This window comes from Nannospalax galili, unplaced genomic scaffold (genome assembly GCF_000622305.1).
Source record: "Nannospalax galili isolate Female #2095 unplaced genomic scaffold, S.galili_v1.0 scaffold1679, whole genome shotgun sequence".
NCBI lineage: Eukaryota > Metazoa > Chordata > Mammalia > Rodentia > Spalacidae > Nannospalax > Nannospalax galili.
In genome coordinates, this window is record NW_008342927.1 from 15923 (window position 1) to 41733 (window position 25811).

Consider the following 25811-nt stretch of genomic DNA (forward strand, 5'->3'; position numbering starts at 1 on the left):
CAGCACCCACATGGTGGCTACAAACCATCCTTAACTCCAGTTCCAGGGGAATCTGAAGCCCTCTTCTGACCTGAGGCATTACATGATGTGGGTGCACTCACATACATGCAGGAAATACACTCATACACATTAAATAAAAATAATAAATAAAAATATTAAAAAAAAACCAAAAACATGAACAGCAACAAAAATATTTAAAGAGAGGGAAACAAAACCCAAGTGTAGTGGTGCATGCTTGTAATCTCTGTCACACTGGGGAGGCTAAAGCAGAAGTATGGTGAATTTGAGGCTAGTCTAGGCTACATAGTGAGACCTTATCTCAAAAATCAAAACAAGGAGAGTTGGTGAGATAGTTCAGTGCAGAAAGGAGCTTGCCGTACAAGCCTGGTGACCTAAGTTTGATCCCCAGAACCCACGTAAAAATAGGAGAGAACTGACTCAACAAAGTTGTCTTCTGACGCCACACACATGCCATGGCACACACCCACACACATCCTTCATATACACATACAATAAAAGTAAAATATTTTTTAAAGAGCGAGAGAAAAGAAAAGAAGGAGGAGGAACAGAGAAGAAGGAAGACAAAACTGACATTCAGAGAGGGCAAGGGCAGGAATATCCAGAGACAACTGAGAAGCAGAGATGCCAGGCTCTCACCCCAGAACAGCACATTAGGGCCTCTGCCTTCACTGGCTCTGTTCTTGTTCCACTCTGTCACACACTGTTTTCTAGTTTCATTGCCATCCTGTTTCTCAAGCAGGCCAAGTTTTTACCTGTTCAGAGTTGTGATATTTGCTGTTCTGCCTGGATGGGATGCCTTTCCTTATTCTTGACAGAGCCAACTTCTTGCCCCATCTAAAATGTCAGCTCCTCTGAGAGAACTTCCTTGATTGCTGCTGCCGCTCTCCCCTCTTCCCCCTCCTCCCACTGCTCCTCTTCCTTATTCCCTCTTCTTCCAGACTGGGTTTACTAGCCCAAGCTGGCCTAGAACTCATGGCAATCCTCCAGCCTCAGTCTTCTGAATGTTGGGATTGTAGGAGTGAGCCACCACACCTGACTCTGTTCCATCTTAAAGCTCCTCTTCATATCACAGGTACAAATTGTCTTCCCTTATATTTGCTTCCTTTTTAACTCTTCAGCTTCTGTTAAAATATGAGTTCCCGAGGGCAGGAACTTGTCAGTCTTCTTCACCACTGTATCTCTAGTATCTAAAACTCCCCATGGACCGAGTGCTCAATATTGGCTGTACAAATGGTCATGTGAAACTGAGTAGTCATATCTGGGGACTATTAATCCAAACATGGTTAAGTAGGATGCCACAAGAGTGCCCACTTGACAGTCAAAGAGGTATGAGATAATTTGGAGAGCACATAGTAGGTACTAAATAAATAGCTGTTAAATAAGTGACTGATGCAAAAGCACTTATTGAGGTACTCCATCAAACACCTGATCTCACTTGGGGGTGTATTTCAATTGGTAGAGTGCTTGTCTAGCATGCATGAGTTCAATCCCCAAAACCATATAAACCAGGCATGATGCATACCTATAGTCCCAGCACTTAGAAAGTAGAGGCAGGAAGATCAGAAGGCCAGATGGGCCACATGAGATGTTGTCTACAAAACAAACCACTCTGACTTCTACTCACTTGTTTAGCACTTGCTGGGTTGCGCACAGATGGACAAGTCCTATAAGAATAGTTTAGCACCTTTCCTTTCTGATGGTGCCAGATTCTTTGCCCCTGGGACATCTCTGCTGTCCACCTCTGTGCAGTACAACATCTATGTTCCAAGGGTCCTCTAAGAACACTTGGAAGAATCTTCAGGGACGCTGACACCTGAATGAAATGACTTTGCCTATCTGGCCCTTATCAATGACCACAATCCATCTTCTGCTGTCAACAGAGCTAATGAATATATAGTCAATAGGGCTTGCATAGTTTAATTAGCCTCTCTTATTACTTCTGGGGAGTCTTAGATGACTCCAAAGTTCTGGGAGATGGAATCTGAGGAAGTGACAGGGAAAACAAACAAAGGAAATGAAAAAGAGAGATGGAGAGATGGGCTGGAGAGATGGCTCAACAGTTAAGACACTTGCTGCTCTTATAGAGGACCTGGGTTCACTTCTTACTGAGGACCTGGATTTGGTTCCCAGCACCCACATGGCAGCTAACAATGATCTGTAACTCCAGTTCCAGGGGATTCAATGCCTTCTTCTGGCCTCTTAGGGCACTGCATACACCTGGTGCACTTACATACGCAGGCAAAACAGTCACACACATAAATTTTGTGTGTGGGGGGCATGGTGGCACACACCTTTAATCCCAGCACTCAGGAGGCAGAGGCAGGCGGATCTCTGTCTATGAGTTCAAGGCCAGCCTGGTCTACATACTGAGTTCCAGGACAGCTGGGGCTACAAAAGACCAAAAAAAAAGGAGAGAAAGCAAGGCATTTCTCTCCCGTCTCTCTCTTCATGATGAATCAACTCTTTCCTGCTCCTTTCTGGCTCCCCAGGTCTTAAACCTGGAGAGATAGTGTATAATTGAAATTGAAAATATTTATTCCTTTTGTTTTGTTTTTGAGACAGGGTCTTATTCTATATATAACCCAGGCTCTTGCCTCAGACTCTCAAGTGCTGGGTTACAGTCATGAGCCACCACACCCTGCTCTGGAATGGACTTTTGAATTAGGCACAGGTTAGAATCTTAGCTCTTAAATGAATCATTTTACCTCCCTGAACTTTGTTTTTTTTTAAACTGAGGGCCAAACTCAGGGCCTCAAGGCCTCAAGCATGTCAGGTAAGCTTTCTACTACTTTCTACTATTCAGTTCAACTTTATCACTAAAATGGGTACCTAATCAATCACAGAGTGCATTTTAAGATTATATAAGCTGCTGGGCGTGATGGCCCACACCTGTGGTCCCAGCACTTGGGAGGCAGAGGCAGGCAGATCTCTGTAAGTTGAAGGCCAGCCTGGTTTACATAGTGAGCTCCAGACCAGCTGGGGTTACAGGGAGACCCTGTTTCAAAAAGACCAAAAAAAAATTATATAAGCATTATATATTTTAAACTGCATGGTATACAGAATAAGAATTCAATGAATACTAGCTATTATTAAGTAAGGTAGTAACTACATAGAAAACCACCAGAAATACATTAGAACAGGAGGCTGAAGCAGGAAGATGGAATGTTTAAAGCCTACCTGGGCTACAGAATGAGTTTAAAGCCTGCCTGGGCAACTTTGGTGAAAACTTGTCCTCACAAAAAAAGGTGAGAAAAAAGAGAAACAGATCTAGGTATTAGAAAAAAATGATGCTTTTGAGCCAGTAAGTCACAAGTTGTAGGAACTTCTAGCAGTAGTGAAGCCCTGTTTTTATATATGTCAGATACATACACCCTCTGCCCTCTTTACATATGTCAGGTACAGACATGTAACAGCATCAGAATCATGAACTTTGCCTCTGGGAAAACGAGGAGGTGGCTAGAAATTATATAGTTAGGGTCCAAAGACATCCTTGGGCAGGAACCTTGGACATGAGGGCTCCAGGGATCTAGTCAGTTGTCCTGACTTCTGTCACTAAAAGTTTGACTCCAGGAGTTGATGGGCAATAAACTGCAGGCTCCTGAGACCTTAAAGACCTGGAAGAAGTCCAGTGTTGTCCTTCAGCTCCATCCCAACCCCGAGGCTATAACCTGGGCTAGTCCAGACGAATGCAGGGCTGGCAGGGTGGGGTCTGCTGCCCAACCGCCAGCTAATTGTGACTCACCCTTCCTTTCCCTCTGGTTTCCCGACTCACCTCTACCAACTTAGGGTAAGGAAGAAAGATATTGACTTGGAGAGAAAGAATCCTACATTTTCAGAGCTCATATTTGACAAAGGAGGAAACTGAGGCCCAGAGAGACAGCAATGCTCAGGATCATAGCCACACTCTAGACAGCCAATCTGTAGTACATTCCACCAAGTCTTAGTGTCTCTCATTGTCTAGATCTAATTTTAAACATCCCAAACAAAAATGGCTGTTAACAAAGAGATAAATATTTCCACAGCTGGCACTGATATTTAAAGTTTCCTTTGCACTTTATTGCTCACTTCCAAGCTGGCCATCAATCAGGAATTAGCTATGTCTCTAGGACATCTGGGCTGTCCTAGCAAGGGGCAAGCACTCCTAATTTTAATGCTGAGCCTCTTAACCATTATCAGGGACCCAGAACTGAGAGAGGGTCATTTCCCCCTCTCCACCCTTGCTATTACTCAGTGATCCTAGAGGGAATTTTTTTTTCTGGCTTGAAGCATTAAAATTCATAAAGACACCATAAACATCGCAGATGATTGTGTTGCTTGGATAAGGGGGTGCACGTTTTGTGTTCGTGTGTGTGTGTGTGTGTGTGTGTGTGTGTAGGATGTTGCTCGCTGCGTAGTACAGAGGAAGTTACGATGTTGGCATGGTTGGGGGTTGTGGGTTTGTATTTTCTGAGGCTGCAGAGATGTCCAATAATATTTGCATTTCTTCCTCAGTGCTGTTCACGTCTACGAATTAAAGCTCAAAAGCCGAATTCAGACCCAGATCTTTTCAGAAACTTCCCTGTGACAGGTGTGGAAAGGATGGGGACCCGGAGGCCAAACGAGAGAGAACCCTTCTTCCTGGGTGCCGCGCTGTTGGGGTTCCATAAGGGACTTTCTTCCGAGTCCTGTCCCCAGGAACTGAGCTTCCCCATCGTTCCGAGCTAGCCAGCCGGCTGGAGGCGGAGGTCGGGAAAGGCTGCCGGGTCGGCCCAGCCCTCCCAGCCCTCCCGCAGCCGTGTCCCAGCGCACACCCGAGCCCCGCTCCGGCTGTCAGGCTTCCTCCCGGAACCTCCCGATCCTCCCTGCCCGGCACCCTCCCCCGCCCGCGGGGCGGCCCTCGGCTCGCAGGGCGCTCGCAGAGTCTCTACCTTGCCCAAGGAGGGGAGCGCCGGCGTTGGAGCTGGAGCCCGGGAGGGCTGGAGGGGACGGGCCAGGCGGCCGAGGCCGCCCAGCTCCTGACGACACAGCCGCCCGCCCCCCACCCAGTCCGGCGGGGCCGAGCCCGGGACCACCGCAACGCCGGGCTTGGAGGCCGGTGTGGTCAGGTTCCCAGTACGACCTGCTCCCCCTCGGTCTGCAGGTCTCCAGGGCTCTGGTGGTGCACTTTCCCCACTTCTTGCGCTCCGCGTCTTCCCGCGTATTGGGCAGCTCCACTTGTTTTCCCCTTCTTTCTAATCGCTCAAGCTTTCCCCCTCACCCCTAACCTGCTGGGCCGTGCTGGTAACAGTCTGGCAACTGGATGGCTCTCCCTCTCCATATGGCCAGCTAGGACTTCCCTGCCCAACTCCATGACTCCACAGTCAGGAGAACCCAGAGGGGCAAGGCCAGAGTGCCACACTTCATACCCTGAGACTAGACGCATCTCCCTCTCCACTTGGCTCCACACTGTGCCTCACACTCTGCTGGCCTCTCCTCCGGGTTCCTCAACTCCCCTTCAGACCCCAGTCTTGCACACCTCTTTCTCTCACGACTCGTCCTTTCCTTAAGTTCAGGGTGGAGGTTTGGACGCAAAGAGCACTGTACTCTGTGCTCACCTTTTCTCCATGTCCCAACCCTCCCATTTTACCCTCTGACCTTGACGGATGATGCAGAAGGCCCTGGGCAAAGAGAACTAATGAAAGGAGATCCTTGAGCTTCTCCTACCTGCAGTCTGTTCTGGAGTTGTCAGGGCTCTTGGGGCAGCATGGATGGTTGTGAGGCTGGTAGAGCAAAGGAGAAAAGACGAAGGCCTAGGGATTTACTGGTAGCAACTGGGGACCTTGCAAGCATCCTGCTCCCTGGCCCCGCCCCAACCCCTGACCAACCCCCTCCTACCCTTCATTGAAGTAGGGCAGAGTAACAAAACCGTAAGTTCCTGGAATTGCCCCTCTTACACCTGGGAAGGGAAAGGAGGGGGAGGAGAGACTTATGGTTGGAAGTGTACACACACACACACACACACACACACACACACACACACACCATATATGGTTTTTTTTGGGGGGGGAGGGGGAGGGTCAGAGAGGAAAAAAGAATGAATACATTTGGCCCTCTAGTGGAAACAGAGACCTAAGCACTTCTCAAATATTTCAAGACAAGTTTGTTGAAGCAACTCCCAGCAGAGTAATGTGGTTCGGTAGTAGTATTATTATTGTAGCTAAACTGGAGATTTGAGGTAAAGGTTGGAGGATGATCTGCCTCTCTGTTCCTATGTTCTTTCCAGGTTGTGTGTGTGTGTGTGTGTGTGTGTGTGTGTGTGTGTGTGTGTGTGTTTTGTTGAGACAGGGTTTTACTATGTAGCTCTGGCAGATCTGGAACTATGTAGATCAGGCTGACCTTGAACTCACAGAAATCTGCCTACCTCTGCTTCCCAAGCACTGGAGCACTGGGATTAAAGGCATCGACCTTTTTTTTTTTCACTCCTGATCCTTTATTATTTATTTTTCTTTTCTTCTTCCTCAACATCATCATGCTGGAGATGAACTCCAGTGCCTGGAACATGTTAAGCAAGTGCTCTATAGTCCCAGCTCACATTCTCTTCCTCCTTCTCCTTAGTGATTTCTTTTTTTAAATTTTTTAAGTTCTTTTAAAAATGTTTGTTTTCAGCGGGGCGTAGTGGCACAAGCCTTTAATCCCAGCACTTGGGAGGCAGAGGCAGGTGGATCTCTGTGAGTTCGAGGCCATCCTGGTCTCCATAGGGATTCCAGCCCACCTGTGGCTACAGGGAGACCCTGTCTCAAAAAGACAAAAAAAAAGCCAGGCCTAGTGGCACAGGCCTGTAGCCCCAGCACTCGGAAGGCAGAGGTAGTCGAATCTCTGTGAGTTCAAGGCCAGCCTGGTCTCCATAGTGAGTTCCAGGCCACCTGGGGCTGCAGGGAGACTTTGTCTCAAAAAAGACCAAAAAAAAAAAAGTTTATTTTCATTTATTAATATAAATGTTTTGCCTGTATGTATGTAAGTGCACCCATGTCAGGCAATGCCCTCAGAGGCCAGAAGAGGGCATAGGATCTCCTGGAACTGGAGTTATGGACGATTGTTAGTCACCACATGAGTACTGGGAGCCGAACATGGGTTCTCTGCAAGAGCAGCTGAGCCATCTCTCCAGCCCCCCACATTCTTCATTTTTAACAGTATTTTCTTCACTCTTAGCAAAGTTTCATCTCCTCTTCCTATATGACTCATTAGTCATAGTCAACAAACTTTTTTCCTTTGGTTTCTTGAGCAGCCCAACTTTTTTTTCCCTTGAGACACGGTGTCAGTATGTAGTTCAGTCTGGTCTTGAACTTGCCATCCTTCCTCAGGCTCCAACGTGCTGGGATTACTGGTGTATGCTACCACTCCTGACTTCAACAAACAAATTTTTTTTAAATTTTTATTATTTTTTAAAAATTTTATTTATTATTTTATTTTATGTGTATACATGTATTGCCTGCATGTAGGTAAGTGCACCCGTGTCGTGCAATGCCTGAGGAGGTCAGAAGAGGCTGTCAGATCCCCTGGGACTGGAGTTATGGACAATTGTTAGCTGTCATGTGGGTGCTGGGATTCAAACAGGGGTCTTCTGTAAGAACAACCAGTTTTCTTAACCGCTGAGCCATCTCTCCAGCCCCAATTTTTATTATTTTTATGTGTGTGTATTGCCTGCATGTAGGTAAGTGCACCCGTGTCGTGCAATGCCCTTGGAGGACAGAAGAGGCCGTCTGGAGTTACAGACAGTTGTTAGCTGCCACGTGGGTGCTGGGATTTGAACCCGGGCCTTCTGTAAGAACAGCCAGTGTTCTCAACCGCTGAGCCATCTCTCCAGCCCCACTTAAAAATTTTTTGAAAACGCATTCATTTTTATGTGTATGAGTGTTTTGCCTGCATGTATATGTGCGCCTATGTCATGCAGTGCCTTTGGAGGCCAGAAGAGGGCACGGGTGTTGGGTCCCCTAGAATGGAATTACACAGTTGTGGGTGCTGGGAACTGAACCCTGGTCCTCTGCAAGAGCAGCCAGTGCTGAACCAGTTCTCCAGCCCATAACAAACATTTTTGAAGACCTCCTCATACCAGATCCCGTTTTTAGTTCTGCAGGATAAGCAAAAACATAGCCCTGTTTAGGGACTGAATCAAGTAGTAGATGTATGTAAAGTTTCTCAACTCTCAGCCACCCTAAACAAAGACACTATTTTCCTAACAACTCTTCCAATCAGTCCTTATATAAAATTAAAGCCACTTTTTTTTTTTTTTCTTTTGTTTTGGTCTTTTTGAGACAGGGTCTCCCTGTAGCTCCAGCTGTCCTGGAACTTACTATGTAGATCAGGCTGGCTGTGAACTCACAGAGATCTGCCTGCCTCTGCCTCCCGAGTGCTGGGATTAAAGGCATGTGCCACCAACGCCTGGCTTTTTTCTTTTTGTCTTTTTGAGACAAGGTCTCCCTGTAATCCCAGCTGACCTGAACTCACTATGTAGACCAGGCTGGCCTTGAACTCACAAGGATCCACTTGCTTCTGCCTCCCGAGTGCTGGGATTAAAGGCATGCACCACCACGCCCAGCTAAAGACACTTTTTAAATTTAAAATATTTTATTATTTTTGTTTGTATGAGTGTATTGCCTGCATGTATGTAAGTGCAGATGTAAAGACACTCTTTTAAAGGTTTTTGTTTTGTTTTGCTTTGAGACAGGATTTCATCTCATAGAGTTCCACCTGCCTCTGTCTCCCAAGCGAATTAAAGATGCCACCATGCCCCTTTAAGGTATAGTTTTGAACTTTAAGGTGAAGTGTGAGGTTATTTCTCTAATAACGAATAAGGGAATCAGTCTTACTCTAGCCATTTTGTGTCTTCTTTAGAATCTGATCTCCATCATACCCCATCAGTTGTTGGTGGGGGTGGGAGAGGAAAGGCAGAGAAACATCTGAGGAGGAGGCCCTAATGCCTATTATGGTTCCAGGTGCTCATCTCTTTCATCAACCACATCATAAAAATCAGAAAGAAAGAAACCGCAGTGAACAAAGGAAAAAGGAAAAAACAACAGCTTGTTCTTCAGGCCTCTTCTTTCCTTTCTTCCTCCTCAGGGTGGAGGTACACATCCGGGGCCCCTGGGCAAGGTACTAAGCTGGTCTGCCAAGCAGACAATTGAGTTTCACTTCCTGCCAACGCCAGAGATGGGGCAGAATGTCTAGGGGTAACAATGGTGGGGGGTGTCTAAGGTTAGGTAGGAAAACCCTCTTACAGAGCAGGTCCATTCAGTTACAGAGACCACTCTTCAGCTGAGAGTCATGCACCTCACGAGTTTTTAGAGACGCCATCCCATATTCTTATTTCTTATTAGTTCCACTTTTAAGAAAAGGGTACTGGATTGGCAAGGCTGAGGTACAATTGATGGAAAAAAGTGCAGGTGTGGGCTGGGGTGTATTGGAGTGCTTAACTAGCATGTGTTAGGCTCCAAGTTCAATTAAACCACCACCACCAAGCAAAAAAAAAGGTGCGGGGGAGGCAGTGTTAGAACGCAGTAACTGTATACTGCATGCAAATAGTTTTTAAGTGATTTTGAGACCTAACTGGGCCCCAGGTAGAAATCAGAGGGCTCGGAGAACTAGGCAATGTGTGGGCTTGAGAAAACTTCTGAGTTTTCAATTGTTTAAGGTCAGCCCGATTTTGCTCGTTTTTTCTTAGTCTTAATGGGGACACGGTGCCTAGTGTTAATCACTAATATTTCCTCTTTCTCCCAGATTCCCGAGGCACTGTTGGACGTTCATCTAACCCAGAGTGGAGCAACAGAGAAGGTGAAAAGGGTTAAAGGAATAGCTATGTGGGGGAAGGAGGGCAGAGTCGACACCAAAGGAGATCCTCCAGCTTGGCGCCTTCCAGGCTGTAGAGGAAACAAGTTTAACAGGGCTGAGCCCCGAAGGAACAACAGTCGCTGGTGGAGCGCCGTGTATGTCAGACGGGCACCAGGCAGGGCACAAGCTACAAGATAGTGACCACACGGGTCGCGATTATTGGACGAGCGCTCCCGGGACACTGGGGCGAGGCTAATTAGCATACAATCTGGGTCCGCCCAGCCGCCTTCACCTCGTGCCCTCTGACCTCGCGGCCTGAGGCTGCTCTACTGCGGGCGGCGAGTCTCTGCGGGGCGGAAGCCGGGCTGCCCCCGGCAGATGGGGCCGGGGCTGCGCACCCCTCTCCGCCATGGAAAGCGCCGGCACCCCTGCGGCTCCTGGCACAGGTGACCCACCCGCGGCGCTCCGCTCGCCGTGCGCCCCTTCCGAGCCCTCGGTCTGCGGTGAAGCTGGGCGAGGCAACCGGCACGTGAAGCCACTGCCCCCCTTCGTGTCCGTGGGGGTTCTCCCTCTGGTCCCCAGCTACATTCGTGCGCCCCCGTGTGTCCTGGGGACTTTGCTGCCCCAAGTCAACACGGGGTCTGGGTGCAGGCCAGGGCCTAGAAGGTTTCTGTCCTTCTACCAGCCATCTCGGATGCGGGTGAGGGCTGTCCCGGCCAGCACTGAGTTGGAGCGTCTCTCCGAGCGCAGACGGCTATTTTACATACATTAGGCGCTCAGTAAGAGTCCACGGTCTTGTAGACTGTGACAAGCTCTTCCCTCCCTTTTCCGTCTTCCCCACCAATGAAATGGTGCAGTCTCCCTTTAAGACTAAAATGGTGGCTTGCTATGATGAGACTCCACTTCCGGTGGGGAGGGGGCGGGACCCCAGCCGGAAGTGGTTCGCATTCTCAAGATGGCGACTCCCTATGTAACTGACGAGACCGGCGGTGAGTACGGGAATCGCGGAGCCGCTTCTCCCGGGGTTTTCGGGGTCGAGGTTCGGACTTGGAAAAGGGTCTGGGCCCCGCCTATCCCGGGGACCCTCCTTTGCCCCACCCCCCGGACCGCCTTCTCCATTCATTCTCTCCTAGGGATGTCACCTGCGCCCCCTTCTGGTCTCGTATTTAGGGGGTCTCAGCTTCCGGTCTCCCAAACCTTGGGGTCTTTCAATGCTCCCTGATCCAGGAACCTTAGGAACCTCAGCTTTCCTTTAGCTGTTCGAGTTTCATACCTCTGTAGGGTTTTCCAGCATTCCGGGCTTCTACACCGTCAGTTCCCTCCAATTCCAACCCCGCTTTTTTTCCCCTCCCCATCTTTTAGTTATACCTGTTTTCTGCCCTAGTCTTGTTTTCGTTCTTTTTCTCTGCGCTAAATCTGCTGAAGATCTCCTGATTGCTACTTAGTGCTTTTCCCACTCTTTTTTCCCCCATCTTCATTTGTTGGGGGGAAGGGAAGAGGAACTTAACTGTGAAGTTTTCTCATTGATGGAGTTGTCTGTCTTGTGATGATCATGGGATTAAGGGGTCTAGGGAGAGAGGAAACAAACAGGAAAGTGTCTACTGGCCTTTCTCCCGACCTCTTTGACAGTTGATAGAACCCGTTATTCCTTAGGGCTTGAGAAGAATTTCGTTTGAGTTATCTGAGATGCTGAAGTTTGCTGTGTGAGAAAGGGAGAATCAGTTTTCTTACTCTAATTGCCTTGTCCTTCGAAAAACACAATATTGACCTAGTGATGATCAAATAAATATGTGAAGGTAGTTTGTAAAATGCTGTTCAAGTGCCTGGTGACTTATTTTTTTGTCTCTCTATGTAGTCTTCATGTGTAGTCACTGGTCTATATGTCTAGTGTTTGTAAAAGTGATACTGTGAGTGTGCAGTGTTTGCAGTGTGTTTTAAAATGTGCCGTGTATGCTTCTTGTTCTACTTTACATGTTTCTTATACCTCAGCCTTCCTACCTTGGTACCTAATGAAAACTCAGTTTTCTGCTACTTCTCCTCAGCCTCACATTTCACAGTGCTGCAACATCTTTCCTTATGCTCTCTACTCAGTAGGTCTTTAGCAGAAAAAAAAAAATTATTATTTTGGGGGCTGGGTCTCTATATAGCCCCTGCTGGCCCATCTTTGCCACTTTCCCTTTAGTCTTCCTTTTGTAGCAAATAATCTCAGTTTCTATTTCACTGAAAAATCCAGGCCTGACATTTCTCTTCTCAGTTACAGCCCAATATCATCTCTGTCTCTGTCTCTCTCTCTTTCTCTTTGTCTCTTCCTTCCTCCCTCCTCTTCTCCCTCCTTCCCTCTATTCCCCTTTCCCCCAAAGTTTCACTATGTGGCAGGCCAGTAGTGGCACACACTGCCAGCAGGATATGCTGAAGAAGCAGAGCAAGAATCCCAAGCTGTATCTTGAGGGGCATGGGGATGCCACCTTTATTCTCAGCTCTTGGGAGGAAGAGGCAGGCAGATCTCTGTGAGTTCCAGGCCAGCTAGAGCTACATAGTGAGAAAATTCATGGCAGTTCACCTGCTTCACCTTCTTGAGCACTGGGATTATAGGCACGCACCACCATGCTCAAAACCAGATTTTTTTTTTGGTTTTTTTTTGGTCTTTTTGAGATAGGGTCTCCCTGTAGCTGTAGCTGACCTGGAACTCCCTATGTAGACCAGGCTGGCCTTCAACTCACAGAAATCTACCTGCCTTTGCTTCCCGAGTGCTGAAACTAAAGGTGTGCACTACTGTGCCCGGCTTGCAGCCAGATTTATTGAGTAGCAGGTCTGTACCAACTGTTTCCTCATTGCTTAATTTGTTCCTTAATCTTAGTCATTACTCCTAGCACTCTCTGACTTAGGTCACTTATGCTTTTTGTTTTCTAGTTGATTGGTGAAAGTGTTTCTTTCTTGGATAGTGTGTCATATCTCAAACTGAACTTTTCTAATCGGAACTTTCCATCATTTCACCCTTTTCTAGCCAATTCAAATTTTTGCATCATTTCTCTTATTAAGACGTTAAATAGATTTTATTCTACAACAGTGGAGTGGTATAAATTTTTTCCAGACGGTTTTAGATTTTTAGAAAAATTGAGATGTTACAAAGAATTACTGTGTATCCTATGTCCTTTCCTAACATCTTACATTAATAAAGTATATTTCTTATAGTTAATGAGTTAGTATCAATACACTTTTATTAACTAAAGTCAATGTGTTATTCAAGCCAGGCATGATGGCTCACACCTGTATTCCCAGCACTTGGGAGGCAGAGACAGGAGAATTGCTTCAAGTTTGAGGCCAGCCAAGGCTGCATAGACCTTGTCTCAAAAAGTAAGCAAACAAATGTTATTCAAACTTTCTTAGTTTTTGCTTATTTTTTTCTGATCCAGGATCTCGTCTAGCTTACCACATTACACGTAGTTCTCATGTCTCCTTAATGACAGTTTCTCAGACTTGTCTTTGATTACCTTGACAGCTTGGGATATGAATGTGTCTGCTATGTGTGTGCGATGTATGGGCACGTATGTGCCATTCATGAGTACGAGGCTGGAGAAGGCCATCCAGTATCCTTTTCTGTCATTCTTAGCCATATTCCCTCAGGACAGGGTCCCACCGAACCTGAAGCCAGGACTGCAGCCAGCAAGCCTGAGCAGTCTGCCTGTTTCCACCTCCACAGTGTGGAGTTACAAGTGTGTGTCGTCACACCTGGCTTTTTACATGGGTGCTGGGAATGCAAACTCAAGGCTTCTTCCATGGCAAGTGCTTTTACAACCACTGAACCATTCCACCCCTACCTCCCACCCCCACTTCATGACAGTTTTTAACAATGCTAGGCATGTATTTTATATTTTGTAGACTGCTCCTCTATTAGAATTAGTGTATTACACCCCCACACCCGTACTCTCTTGTGTCTCATTTTTTATATCTACCTTAGGTTGGCCTTGAACTCGCTGTACAGGCAGATCCTTCTTTCCGCAGCCTCCTGGGTAGTGGGATTCCAGGCATGTGTCACTGTGCCCAGCAGCCTGATGTTTTGCTCATGATTAAATTTGGGTTAGGTGTTTTGGGAAAGAAGACTGTAGAGATAAAGTGACATTTTCAACCTTGGGTACGTAAGATCACCCTGGTTTTCATTTTCATTTATTTTTACTGTGGGTAGTGACAAGAGTTACCTGTCTGAGATAGTGTTTATAAGGCCTTTCCACTCTAAAGGTTTACCCTTCCCCTTTCTATACTGTACTCAGTGGTGGCAGTCACTTTTGAACCACACAAATAGTGACGTTAGGCTTTCCTCTTTCTTTTTTGTCTTTTGAGACAGCTGACCTGGAACTAATTATGTAATCTCACAGAGGTCTGCCTGCCTCTGCCTCCCAAGTGCTGGGACTACAGGCATGCGCCACCACGCCCAGCTTGAATATTTTTTTAATATTTTATTTCTATAAGTGTGTTGCCTGCATGTATGTAAGTGTACCCGTGTCATGTAATGCCCACAGAGGTCAGAAGAAGGCATCAGATTCCCCTGGAACTGGAGTTATGGATGGTTGTTAGCTGCCATGTAGGTGCTGGGAATCGAACCCCAGTCCTCTCTAAGAATAGTCAGTGCACTTAACTGCTGAGCCATCTCTCCAGCCCAATTTATTTAAATCAGTTTTATTTAAGAATTTCCAATAGGGCCAGGCGTGGTTGCGCACGCCTTTAATCCTAGCACTTGGGAGGCAGAGGCAGGCGGATCTCTGTGAGTTCAAGGTCAGCCTGGTCTACATAGTGTGTTCCAGGACAGCTGGGGCTACAGGGAGACCCTGTCTCAAAAAGACCAAACAAACAAAAAGAATTTCCAATAATGACAGCATATAAAAAGCATCCAAGCACAGGACACAACTGCAGCAAACAGCATTCTTATGGGTAGCTAACAGACATGAGAACTCCACCCTTCTTTGAGACACCTGAGCTCACTGGTGAACTATGTGTCCAAGTTCCGAAAAGCACACCACAAGCTCATTCCATGTTCTCAGGCCACAGCTTCAGGTCACCTTCCGCTCTTACAGATCAGTAACAGAAGGGAACACACCATATACCATTCACAGCAGTTGACAGAGGGGGAGAGGAAGCACAAGTATCATTTCACTTAACATTCAACTAAAGTGAGTTTTTAAAATTATTTTTTAATATTTTATTTATTATTATGAATTTATGTGTATGAGCGTATTGCCTGCATGTGTGTGAGTGCACCCATGTCATGCAATGCCATGGAGGTCAGAAGAGGGCATCAGATTCCCCTGGAACTGGAGTTAAGGACAGTTCATAGCTGCCATGTGGGTGCTGGGAATTGAACCCGGGTCCTCTGCAAGAGCAGTCAGTACTCTTAACCGCTGAGCCATCTCTCCAGCCCTTCTTTTATTATTTTTTAAAAATATTTTATTTATTATTTTTATTTTATGTGTATGAGTGTATTGCCTGCATGTATGTGAGTGCACCTGTGTCATGCCGTGCCTTGGAGGTCAGACGAGGGCGTCGGATTCCCCTGGAACTGGAGTTAAGGACGGTTTGTAGCCACCTTGTGGGTCCTGGAAATCAAACCCAGGTCCTCTGCAAGAGCAGTTGGTGCTCTTAACCGCTGAGCCATCTCTCCAGCCCCTATTTTATTTTTTATTTTATGTGTATGAGTGTAGTGCCTACATGTAGGTAAGTGCACCTGTGTTGTACAGTGCCCTCAGAGGACCGAAGAGGCTGTTGGATCCCTTGGAGCTACAGTTATGGACAGTTGTTAGCTGCCATGTGGGTGCTGGGAATTGAACCCTGGTCTTCTGTAAGAACAGTTAGTGTTCTTAACCACTGAACCATCTTTCCAGCCCTAAAGTGGGTTTTCTAGGAACAAACTTCTTCCAACAGATGTGGATGTCCTTTGAATGTGAGAACACTCATACATTATTTGCTCATTGCTCTCTGCACACTCACCAAAGCGCACAGGATTGAGTGGCACATCTCTCCAAGTTAAAAATCATCCACGGCACCACTAGGTCTCTGCCCGCTCTCCTTTTCTCACTCATACCAGCCTTTCATGCCTTGGCACACCATCAGTCCCATACATGGAGCTGAGAGCCTCCATGTGGGTGCTAGGGACCGAACTCAGGTTCTCTACAAGAGCAGCCAATGTTCTTAACCACTAAGTTATTTCTTCAGGCCCTTTTACTTGACTTTTAAAAGGGGAAAGATTTCTTTTAAAAAAAAAAAATTTATTGAAGCCAGGCATGGTGACATAGGCCTTTAATTCCAGCACTTGGGAGGCAGAGGCAGGCAGATCTTTGTGAGTTCAAAACCAGCCTGGTCTACACAGTGAGTTCCAAGCCAGTTGGGGCTACAGGGAGACCCTGTCTCAAAAACACCAAAAAAAAATTTTTTTTAATTTAAAAAAAAAATAAGACCCTGTCTCAAAAATAAGTAAATAAATAAATAAAATACAATGTTAACATTGGGGATGTGGCTCGGTGGAAGAATATGTAAGCATGTGTAAGCTCTAAGAGCTAGTATTTAGTCAAGTTAGTGTCCTCAGATGTCCCTCAGTGCAAGTTCATCCACTGAGGTCTAGTCAGTCTATTCAGAGTCCCTCCCTTTAAGAAGATCAGCTCTTCCTCACCTAGCAGTAATCAGCTGCCAATAATTCTTCAACTAAGATTGGGGCCTGATGTCCTTTTCTGTAGTTCTGTGCTGGGTTTGTCTGCTTGAGTTTGCATTGGTCTTGTGCATACTGACACCATTGCTGTAGGTTCATACAAGCAAGGTCTCGGGAGCCTGTAGGACTATTTCCATATGGTCATGTACCTCCTCTCAGGTGCATACAATCTTTCCACCTCCTCTTCCACAATGGTCCCTGAGCCCTAGGTGGGTGGATTTTAATATAGAAATCCTGACCAAGGACCCACACTCTGCAGACTCTTATTCTCTACATTTTGACCATTTGTGACCTTTTGTTTTCCTGACCCTCTTGCATGAGGGAGCTTCATTGATGAGAATTGAAAGATGCGTCAGTGTTCTCTTTATCCCTTGTTCTATGTTCCATGAGCCTTAGGTGTAGAGGTTACATCCTAGATGTGCCACTTAGGCTTGGGCAATTCACAGATAATCTCTATGTATGACCAGCCTATAATAATCTGTCTGCTGAAAAAGAAGCTTCTTTGATCAGTGGTGACTGGGCTACTTGTCTGTAATTTGAGGATCCATATTTTGCACATTGTAAGAAATTACATTTATCTAGGAATGTGACAACCTTGCGGTTTTCTTTAAGATCTATGACCTCTCCAGCTATGCATATTTGGCTAGGTTTAAGTACCACACATGAGTTCCTCCCATTGAGTGGGCTTTACGTCCAATTAGGTAGCTGTTGATTACCCCCAAGATAAAAATGCCGCTACTACACCAGTTTGCTGTGCCGGTCATTGATGTGGTTATTAGGCCTTGAAGCTGGGGTTGGACCATCGATTGATGTTCTCTCTTACCAGCTTGTGTAGTGCCCTCCAAAGCTGTAAGAGCCAGCCTTCAGGAGAGGAGGCTTCCAGGTCAGTTCCAACTCCATTGCTCCAAATCCTGTGTCTGAAATATGCCCTGTCTTCAGCAATTGGGTCTTACTTTCAAGTTCTAGGAGGTAATCAGGGCTGTGGTAGTAGCCTGTATAATTTTGGGAGTCTCTTAGACTACCCTGGCCAACAACTCAAAGGAAGGTTTCTCCTGTCTGGCAGTATTTCTTATGTAGCCTTCAACTATACACATGAACTCATGTTGAGATATTGTGTGTAGTTTTTCAGTAGATTTTTTGAACTAATTCAGTTCCCTCTAGTTTTTTTATACTAACTAGGCATTATTTATCTCCCTTCTCTCTCCCTGTCTAATCTCTCTCCACACCCTCCCCATTTAAAGTATTTCCATTTCTCCCATAATTCCTGCCTGCTCTGGTCTTACCTCTCTTGAGCTCCTTCCCCTTTAGCCCCATAGTTCCTTGTATAACCCCCTCCCATTTAAATACCCCCATTTTACACATTTCTCCTTTAGTAACACCTGTCTCCTACTGTTCTCTCTCGAATTACTACTTTACCTCCCTGGTTCTCTTTCATTTTCCTGGTTTCTGCAGTTTCATGAGGATATATACTCACATATAAGGATTTGGTACTAGGATTCACAAATGAGGGAGAACATACATTGTTTTTCTGAATTACGTTAGTATAACAGTTTCTAGCTCGATCTATTTACCTGAAAATTTCATCTTTTTAAAAAATTTTTTAAAAACTTTTAAAATTTATTATTTTTATTTTATGTGTATGCATGTATTGCCTGCATGGTAGGTAAGTGCACCCGTGTCGTGCAATGCCTGTGAGGACAGAAAAGACTGTCTGATCCCCTGGAACTGGAGTTACATCCCCTGGAACTGGGGTTAAGAACAGTTGTTAGCTGCCATGTGGCTGTTGGGATTCAAACCCAGGTCTTCTGCAAGAACAGTCAGTGTTCTTATCTGCTGAGCTATCTCTCTAGCCTATTACTTCTTTTTAACTATGCATGGAAGCAGGGCATGGTGCCCCACACCCTTTGTCTCAGCACTCATGAGGCAGAGGCAGGGGGGCTGCAGGGAGACCCTGTCTCAAAAAGACCCAAAAAAAAAAAAAATTTAATTTCTTTTTATGTGAGTGTTTTGTCTGTGTGTATGTTAAGTGCATCACATGCAATGAATCCCCTTGGTGGCCAGAAGAGGGCATTTGATCCCTTGAAACTAGAGTTAAGGACATGGTTAGCTGCCACGTGGGTGCTGGGAACTGAGCCTGGGTCCTCTACAAGAGCAGCCCATGCTCTTAACCACTGATCCATCTCTCCAGTCCCCAAGAGGGAAAGATTTCTACCATGTGAAAAAAAAAACAGAATATTCTTTACTGGATTTTTAGATTATCTTCAAATCCCCTGCCTCCTCCAGGCTTTCTGCCAAATCCAGAAAATCTATTAGACAAATTCTGTTTTATTTTCTTTCTTTATTTGTATGGTTTGTATTTATTTTTATTGCATTTACTTACTTTGTGTGTATGTGCGTGGGTATAAGTAACAGTGCACATGAGTAGAGATCAGAGGACAGCTTGTGGGAGTTGGTTCTGTTTTACTATGTGTGTCCCAGGGATAGAACTTTGATCCAAAATTAGGTCATCAGGTTTAACAACGAGCACCTTTACCCACTGTGCCATCTCTCTGCTGCTCTGGTTTTTTTGATACAATCTTCTTCTGAAGGCCAGACTGATCTAGAAGTTACTATATAGCCAGGTATGGCCTTGAACTAATGACAGTCTAGCATTAGCCTCCAAGTGCTAGAATTAGAGATGTGTACCAGTGAGCTCAGCCTGATTTACAAATTATTCATTCTTGTTTTTTGAGATAGGGTCTCTTATAGCCCAGGCTGGGCTAGAACTTGATGTGTAGCTCAGGATGACCTTAAACTTCTTTTTTAAAAATATTTATTATTTTAATTTTATGTGTATGAGTGTATCGCCTGCATGTGTCTGAGTGCACCCGTGTCCTGCAATGCCATGGAGGTCAGAAGAGGGCATTGGATTCCCCCGGAACTGGAGTTAAGGACAGTTTGTAGCCGCCATGTGGGTGCTGGGAATCAAACCTGGGTCCTCTGCAAGAGCAGTCAGTGCTCTTAACTGCTGAACCATCATCTCTCTAGCCCTGACTTTAAACTTCTTATTCTCCTCCCTCTACCTCCCAAGTGCTGTGATGATAGATATCTGCCACCTTTCCTGGAGATGTCTTTGCTTCCGTTTTGGGTTACCATCTAAGATTTCCCAGAAACAGTTACCAGGTTAAAGTGTACAAACATTTATTTATTCTTAATTATAAGACCAGAACTAGAGATTAGTACAATTAGCCTTTTTTGTTTTTTTCCTCTGCATAAGTAAAATAACATAATTCAGATTATATTGAGTGACTATATGTTCCAAAATATGACTTTAGGATTTTTATAGTCCTCTGAAGTGTGCTTCAAATAAGAAAAATAAGTTTCCACTGTGTGGCGGGTCATGCCCATAATCTCAGCACATTAGAGGCTGGGGCAAGAGGATTGCTGAGAGGTTGAGCCCAACATGGACAACATAGTGAATGAGTTCCAGGCTAGCTTGAGCTAAAGAGTGGGACCTTATGTCAGAAAAAAAACTCTCGGCTGGGCGTGGTGGCACATGCCTTTAATCTCAGCACTCAGGAGGCGGAGGCAGGCAGATCTCTGTGAGTTTGAGGCCAGCCTGGTCTCCATAGTGAATCCAGGACAGCTGGGGCTACAGGGAGACCCTGTCTTAAAAAGACCAAAAAAAAAAAGGAAAGAAAAAACAACTCTCCCCAAATGGAAGGAAGGCAGAGAGGGAGGGAGGCAGGCTAGCAAACTTGCTCATTGTGGTGCACACTTGTAATCCCAGCTACTCAGTAGGTAGAGGCAGGAGATAAAAAATTCAAAGCCAGCCAGGGCTATGTAGCAAGATGTCTTAAAAATTTAAACAAGACCCGGCTGTGTAGCTCAGTGGTGGTATGTATGTGGGAAACCCTGGATTCAATCCCCAGTACTGCAAGCAAATTAACAAAATTAATTTCCTCTGCTTAACCCAGAATTTCCCAAAATTACCTAATAATTTCTTGGTGTTTGGGTGGGTGTATTGTTGTTTTTGTAACCCTTGCTAATAGGTTTTCTTGCTTAGGTTTTTGTGTGTATATATACCGTTTTCCCAGCTCCTAACTGTTTTAATTTCAATTTTCCTTTGATTATTGTTATAGGACGGAGTTCGCAAAAAAATCACCAACACCACTTTAAGAAAAGTAGCAAGGTAAATTTTAATATTCGACCGGCCGGGCTGTCTATTTCGGGAGTAGAAGCAGCCCTGATGATTGTCAGGTCAGAGTTTTTATAGGATTACAGAAATATTATTCAAACAGGACACTTGTGAACCAGTCAGGTTTGTACAACATAGCAGAACTTTGAATCTATTTATCAACAACCAGTCATTATACAGACAAGTGATACAGTCATATAACTTGGCAATCAAACTTTGTGACCTTAAAACTAGCCAGCTGTTTTAGCCATAATAAGTATAATAAGACAGCCAAGGTAAATGACTTCTAGGTGGTCATACAATAACAAGATAACAAGGGTGGTCTTATGCCCTGTGTCAAGATGACCCAAGATAGCAAGTGGATTACAGAATCGAAAACAAGCTGGTTAGCCAGATGTATAATGTCTGGAATTAGCACATTCCATGGTTCATGGCGAGGACAATTTCCCAAGACCCAAGGTTGCCCCCCTTTTCCTTTTGGTGTGGAGCAGAGTTGCTGCTGAAATGGCTCTGAACAGAATGGAGTAACTTAGGTAGGTTCGCTGAGCAGTTCATTCCCCACTCCTGTTGTAAGGTTAATTCTTTGACCTATTAAGTATAGCTTTCTTTATGCACTGGTAGTAACTGTTCATACTGGGTTCTTAATATCATGAGCTTTACTGCCTGGAATCTCTGATTAATAAATTTTACAAGGGCGTTTAAGATACAAGACCCAAGAGTAAAAATTCTTTTTTTCATTTATTGTACAATATACAGTAATAATATAAGGAGGCCTGCCCTTGGAATTACAGTCTGAGTTCAATTTCTGATGCCCTTTACTAACTGCAACTTTGAGAATGTTAATAAATGTCTCACCATCTGTAAAACTGGAATAAGGAGTTGTGTAATTCAATGAGATAATATCTATAAATACTGAGCACTGCAGTTGGAAAGTACTCAAAGACTAGCTGCTGTTATCTTTTGGGAATTGACTTAGAGTGATGTTTGAACCGTTCGGACTTATGTTCCAGATACTGTACTTGGTTGGACTGGGGATGCAGCTTGGTAGAGTGCTTGTCTGACATGTACAAAGCTCTGGGTTTGACATCCACATCTATAATCCTAGAGTTCAGCAGGCAGAGACCAAAGATTGAGAAGTTTAAGGTCATCTTCCACCACTAGTGAGTGTAAGGCCACAAGAGACTGTCTCAAAAAATAACTATTCTCTAGTATGAGCACAGCACCCTCCTTCTTCCCCCGTGTGTGTGTGTGTGTGTGTGTGTGTGTGGTGTGTTTTGAGATAGGTCCCAGCTGGCCTGAAACTCACTATGTAGACCAGGATAGCCTCAATTTCACAGAGATCCTCCTGTGTCTGCCTCCAGAGTGCTGGGAATTAAAGGTATGTTCCTTCATGCCTGGCTTCCTTTCTCATTTAAAAATAAAAAAAAAAAAACACCCAACTATTTACTCATTTACTGTTAGCCTGCATATGTGTGTAGAGGTTAGGGGACAATATGGGACTAGAATGGGTTTCTCTCCTTTCCTCCCTCATGGGTTTCAGGGGTCAAACTCAGTCATCAGACTTGCTTGGCAAGTGCTTTTACCCCCTGAACTACAGAACTAACCCAGTATTGACACTCTTATGCTCTCTTGCCTGACCTCTTTCTTTTTACTTTTAATTTTGTTTTCTTTTATATTTGAAACTGGATCTCATGTAGACAAAGTTAGTCTTCAAGTCCTAATCCTCCTGCCTTTACCTCCGGAGTGCTAGGGTTACATGTATGTACTACCATACCTAGCTTATGCAGTGCTGGGGACCAAACCTGGGCATATGAGGCAAGCACTCTACCAGTTGAGCTACACATTCTGTGTGTGTGTGTGTGTGTGTGTGTGTGTGTGTGTGTGTGTGTGTGTGTGTGTGACAGGGTCTTCATATGTGGCTCTAGCTGTCTTTATCCTTGTTAGGTAGCCCAGGCTGCCTTTCAATTCATGCAGTCCTCTTGCCTCAGTCCCCTTCACCTTACTTAAATGGCGAATTTCTTAAAACTAGGAACATCTTGCTCATACTGATGATCCCTTTAGTGCTCAGTGTAGCACTCTTCTCATAGGCTAACAAAGATGTGTATCATTGATTCACTTATAGTCTGACTGCTGACCACCATGTTTTCCTTAGGCTATATTCTTGGAGATAAACAAGGATTTCCGATTACCAAAACCAGTAACTCTTTTTTTATTTCTCCCTGTCCTTGATCTCTTGCTGTATTTAATAACGTTAATCACTTGCCTCCTTAAAACAGTATTTAATATACTTATCCACTTACTATTATTTTAAACTCTTGGTTCCCATGGCATACTGCTGTTTTTGCCTATGATTCATTTCCTCTCGATGCTGGCACCTTTTCTTACTTGAAGACAATAATCTTGATCATTTCTCTAACTTTATATTTTCTCCTTTTAAAATTTATTTTAGCCAGGTGTGGTGGCTCACACCTTTAATCCCAGTACTCAGGAGGCAGAGGCAGGCAGAGCTCTGTGATGTCAAGGCCAGCCTAGTCTTCATAGCGAGAAGGGGCTGCTGGGAAACCCTGTCTCTAAAAAACAAATTTTTTTTTAAACTTTTACGTTTATGTATTATTTATTGTGTATATATTTGTGGGCATGGGTGCCATGATGCATGTATGGAGGTCAAAGGACAACATAGAATTTGGTTCCATCCTTCTACCATGTGAAACCCAGAGATTGAGTGCAGGCCATCAAGTCCAGCAGCAAGCACCCTTATCCACTAAACCCTACCCTCTTTTTTTAGAAACTGTAGGTCTTAAGAGTTGTTGGCCTGAGATCCTCCCAGGCTCAGATCTGTAACCCAGATCTCTTCACTTGAAGTAGGTCCTAGGTACTCACCATGTTTTTACCAAGCAATTCCCATAGTTCTTGGGATTCTTCCAAGCCTTGCAGGTATTTATTTACTGTCTTTCTACAACACTTTTAGAAAATACTTTTATTATTTTTATTTTATGTGTATGAGTGTATGTAGGTAGGTACACATGTTGTACAATGCCTAAGGAGGAGAGGGAGTCAGATTCCCTGGAACTGGAGTTACAGTCAGTTGTTAGCAGCCACGTGGGTGCTGGGAACTGAACCCGGGTCCTCTGGAGGAGCAGCCAGTGCTCTTAATTGCTGAGCCACCTCTCCATTCCCCTTTCTACAACTCTTAAAATCAAGTCCCCATTCAGCTTGAGAGTTTTTATTGCTAGTAAATAGTAAGAAAATAGGTTAAGGATGGTAAAACATTAGATGTGGGAAAATAATTCTTTAAAAATTCTTACCTCAGCAATCCCTAATCTGTAGTTTCTGACTCTCAAAAATGTTATCTAAAAGTCCTGATATTCTGCCCTTGGTTTTTATTTCTAGGGGTGGGAGTCGCCAAACCTCTCCCTTCTTTTTGACTTCACCCTTGGATACCATCAAGGCCAGAGGATGGAACCAAGATAACATAAAATAGGTGCTACTTTGTCATAATGGGCTGTTTGTATCTCTGAGGGCTTCCACACAGGATGGTCATCCAAGAAGCTTCTGCCCTGCTTTCTCACAATCTATCTTCTCTCAAAACTCCAGCTATAAGTAGTCCTCCCCTTTTATCTATAGTTTCAGGTACCCATGACCAAGTGAGGATAAAAAATAAAGTATAATATTCATACAATGTTTATTATATGTGGCATATTGTCAAAAGTTATTCTGTTTGTTAATTTATAAATTAATAAGTTAAACTTTATCATAGATTTGTAGATAAAAGAGAAAACATAGCATACAGGGTGAGTATCTCTTATTCAAAATGCTTGGGACCAAAGTATTTTGGATTTTGGATTTTTTTCAGGTTTTAGAATGTTTGCATATACATAAGGAGATAATCTTGGGCATGGATCTAAGCAGTGTTCATTTTTGTTTCATATATACCTCATCCATGTAGCCTGAGAGAAATTTTAATTTTATAGAGAATTTCTAGTGAACTTGGATTTGGTTGTGACCTATTATATAAGGCCAGATATAGTTTTCCACTCATGGCATCTTGTCAGCAGTCAAATAGTTTCAGATTTCGGAGCATTTCAGATTTTAGATTTTTGGATTAGGGATGCTCAGCCTGTGTATAGTTTAGTATTACCTGCAGTTTTGAGCATCCACTGGGGGCTTGAAATGTGTCCCTCACAGATAAGAGGGACTGCTGAAATTTCTGTGCAGTTAACTTAAATACCTGTTTCTAGTTTTGTACCTTTCTGATTTCATGTGAAATAACTGCTTATCTAGAGTTGAATTTGCTGTTTTCACAAAATTGACTTTTTGGGGGTTTGTTTGCATCAATAGTTTTTATTCTTCCAGTTTTCAGCATTTCAGAGTGATACTTTAATTGGTTGGTTGTGTTCTCTTTTGTTATGTTCCTCACTAGATTGTATGCTACAGGCAGGCAAGAACTTGCTTGCTTTATTCATTACTCTCTCTCTAGCTCCTGTTAACAGTGACTGGCACAACAGTAAGTGCTCAATAAACATTTAAAATCCATGTGTGCAGAAATGTTATTACCATGTGATTTACCAATAGATAAAATGTAGGAAATAAGAGTATACATGTGAGGCCGGGTGTGGTGGCGCACGCCTTTAATCCCAGCACTCGGGAGGCAGAGGCAGGCGGATCTCTGTGAGTTCAAGGCCAGCCTGGTCTACATAGTGAGTTCCAGGACAGCTGGGGCTACAGGGAGCCCCTGTTTCAAAAAAACAAAAAAAAAAAAAAAAAAAGAGTATACATGTGAAAAGCAGCACATTAAATCCACTGTGACAATTTTGATTATGTCCCCTCCAGTTCAAATCATGGCAGTCTTTTGATCTATTGATGTATCCTTTGAAATGATTTTTTCTTTTCAATACTACACAGACTTTCCCAAGTTAAATCTCACATTGCAGTAGTTGTTTTTTGTTTTGGTCTTTTTGAGACAGGGTCTCCCTGTAGCTCCAGCTGGCCTGGAACTCTCTATGTAGACCAGGCTGACCTTGAACTCACAGAGATCCACCTGCTTCTGCCTCTCAAGTGCTGGGATTAAAGGCATGTGCCACCACACCCTACCTTTTGTTTGTTGCCCCTTTGTATCTGTGGGTTCTGTACGTGTCA

General features: G+C 44.5%; 2 protein-coding genes across 9 annotated transcripts in view; one reads left to right on the top strand and one right to left on the bottom strand.

Annotated features, from left to right (window-relative positions):
* Dgka (diacylglycerol kinase alpha) overlaps window positions 1-5941 on the bottom strand; it is a gene marked incomplete at its 3' end in the record, with an annotated part of 18017 nt that extends 12076 nt beyond the window's left edge. The window contains 2 exon segments of one of the 3 annotated variants that reach the window (XM_029566381.1): window positions 5704-5759; window positions 5875-5941. 3 annotated transcript variants of the gene reach the window in all.
* Window positions 5942-8740: 2799 nt separating this feature from the next.
* The window catches only part of Pym1 (PYM homolog 1, exon junction complex associated factor), a 33331-nt gene continuing 16260 nt past the window's right edge, over window positions 8741-25811 (top strand). The window contains exons 1-3 of one of the 6 annotated variants that reach the window (XM_029566377.1): window positions 8741-8776; window positions 8973-9129; window positions 9754-9807. In XM_029566377.1, coding sequence (XP_029422237.1) covers window positions 8756-8776; window positions 8973-9129; window positions 9754-9807 — 232 coding nt within the window. In that variant the 5' untranslated portion in view covers window positions 8741-8755. Of the gene's footprint in view, window positions 8777-8972; window positions 9130-9688; window positions 9808-10010; window positions 10251-10670; window positions 10794-20619; window positions 20670-25811 lie in introns of those variants that run through there. The other 5 variants (XM_008838980.3, XM_029566379.1, XM_029566378.1 and 2 more) reach the window with 5 other exon arrangements.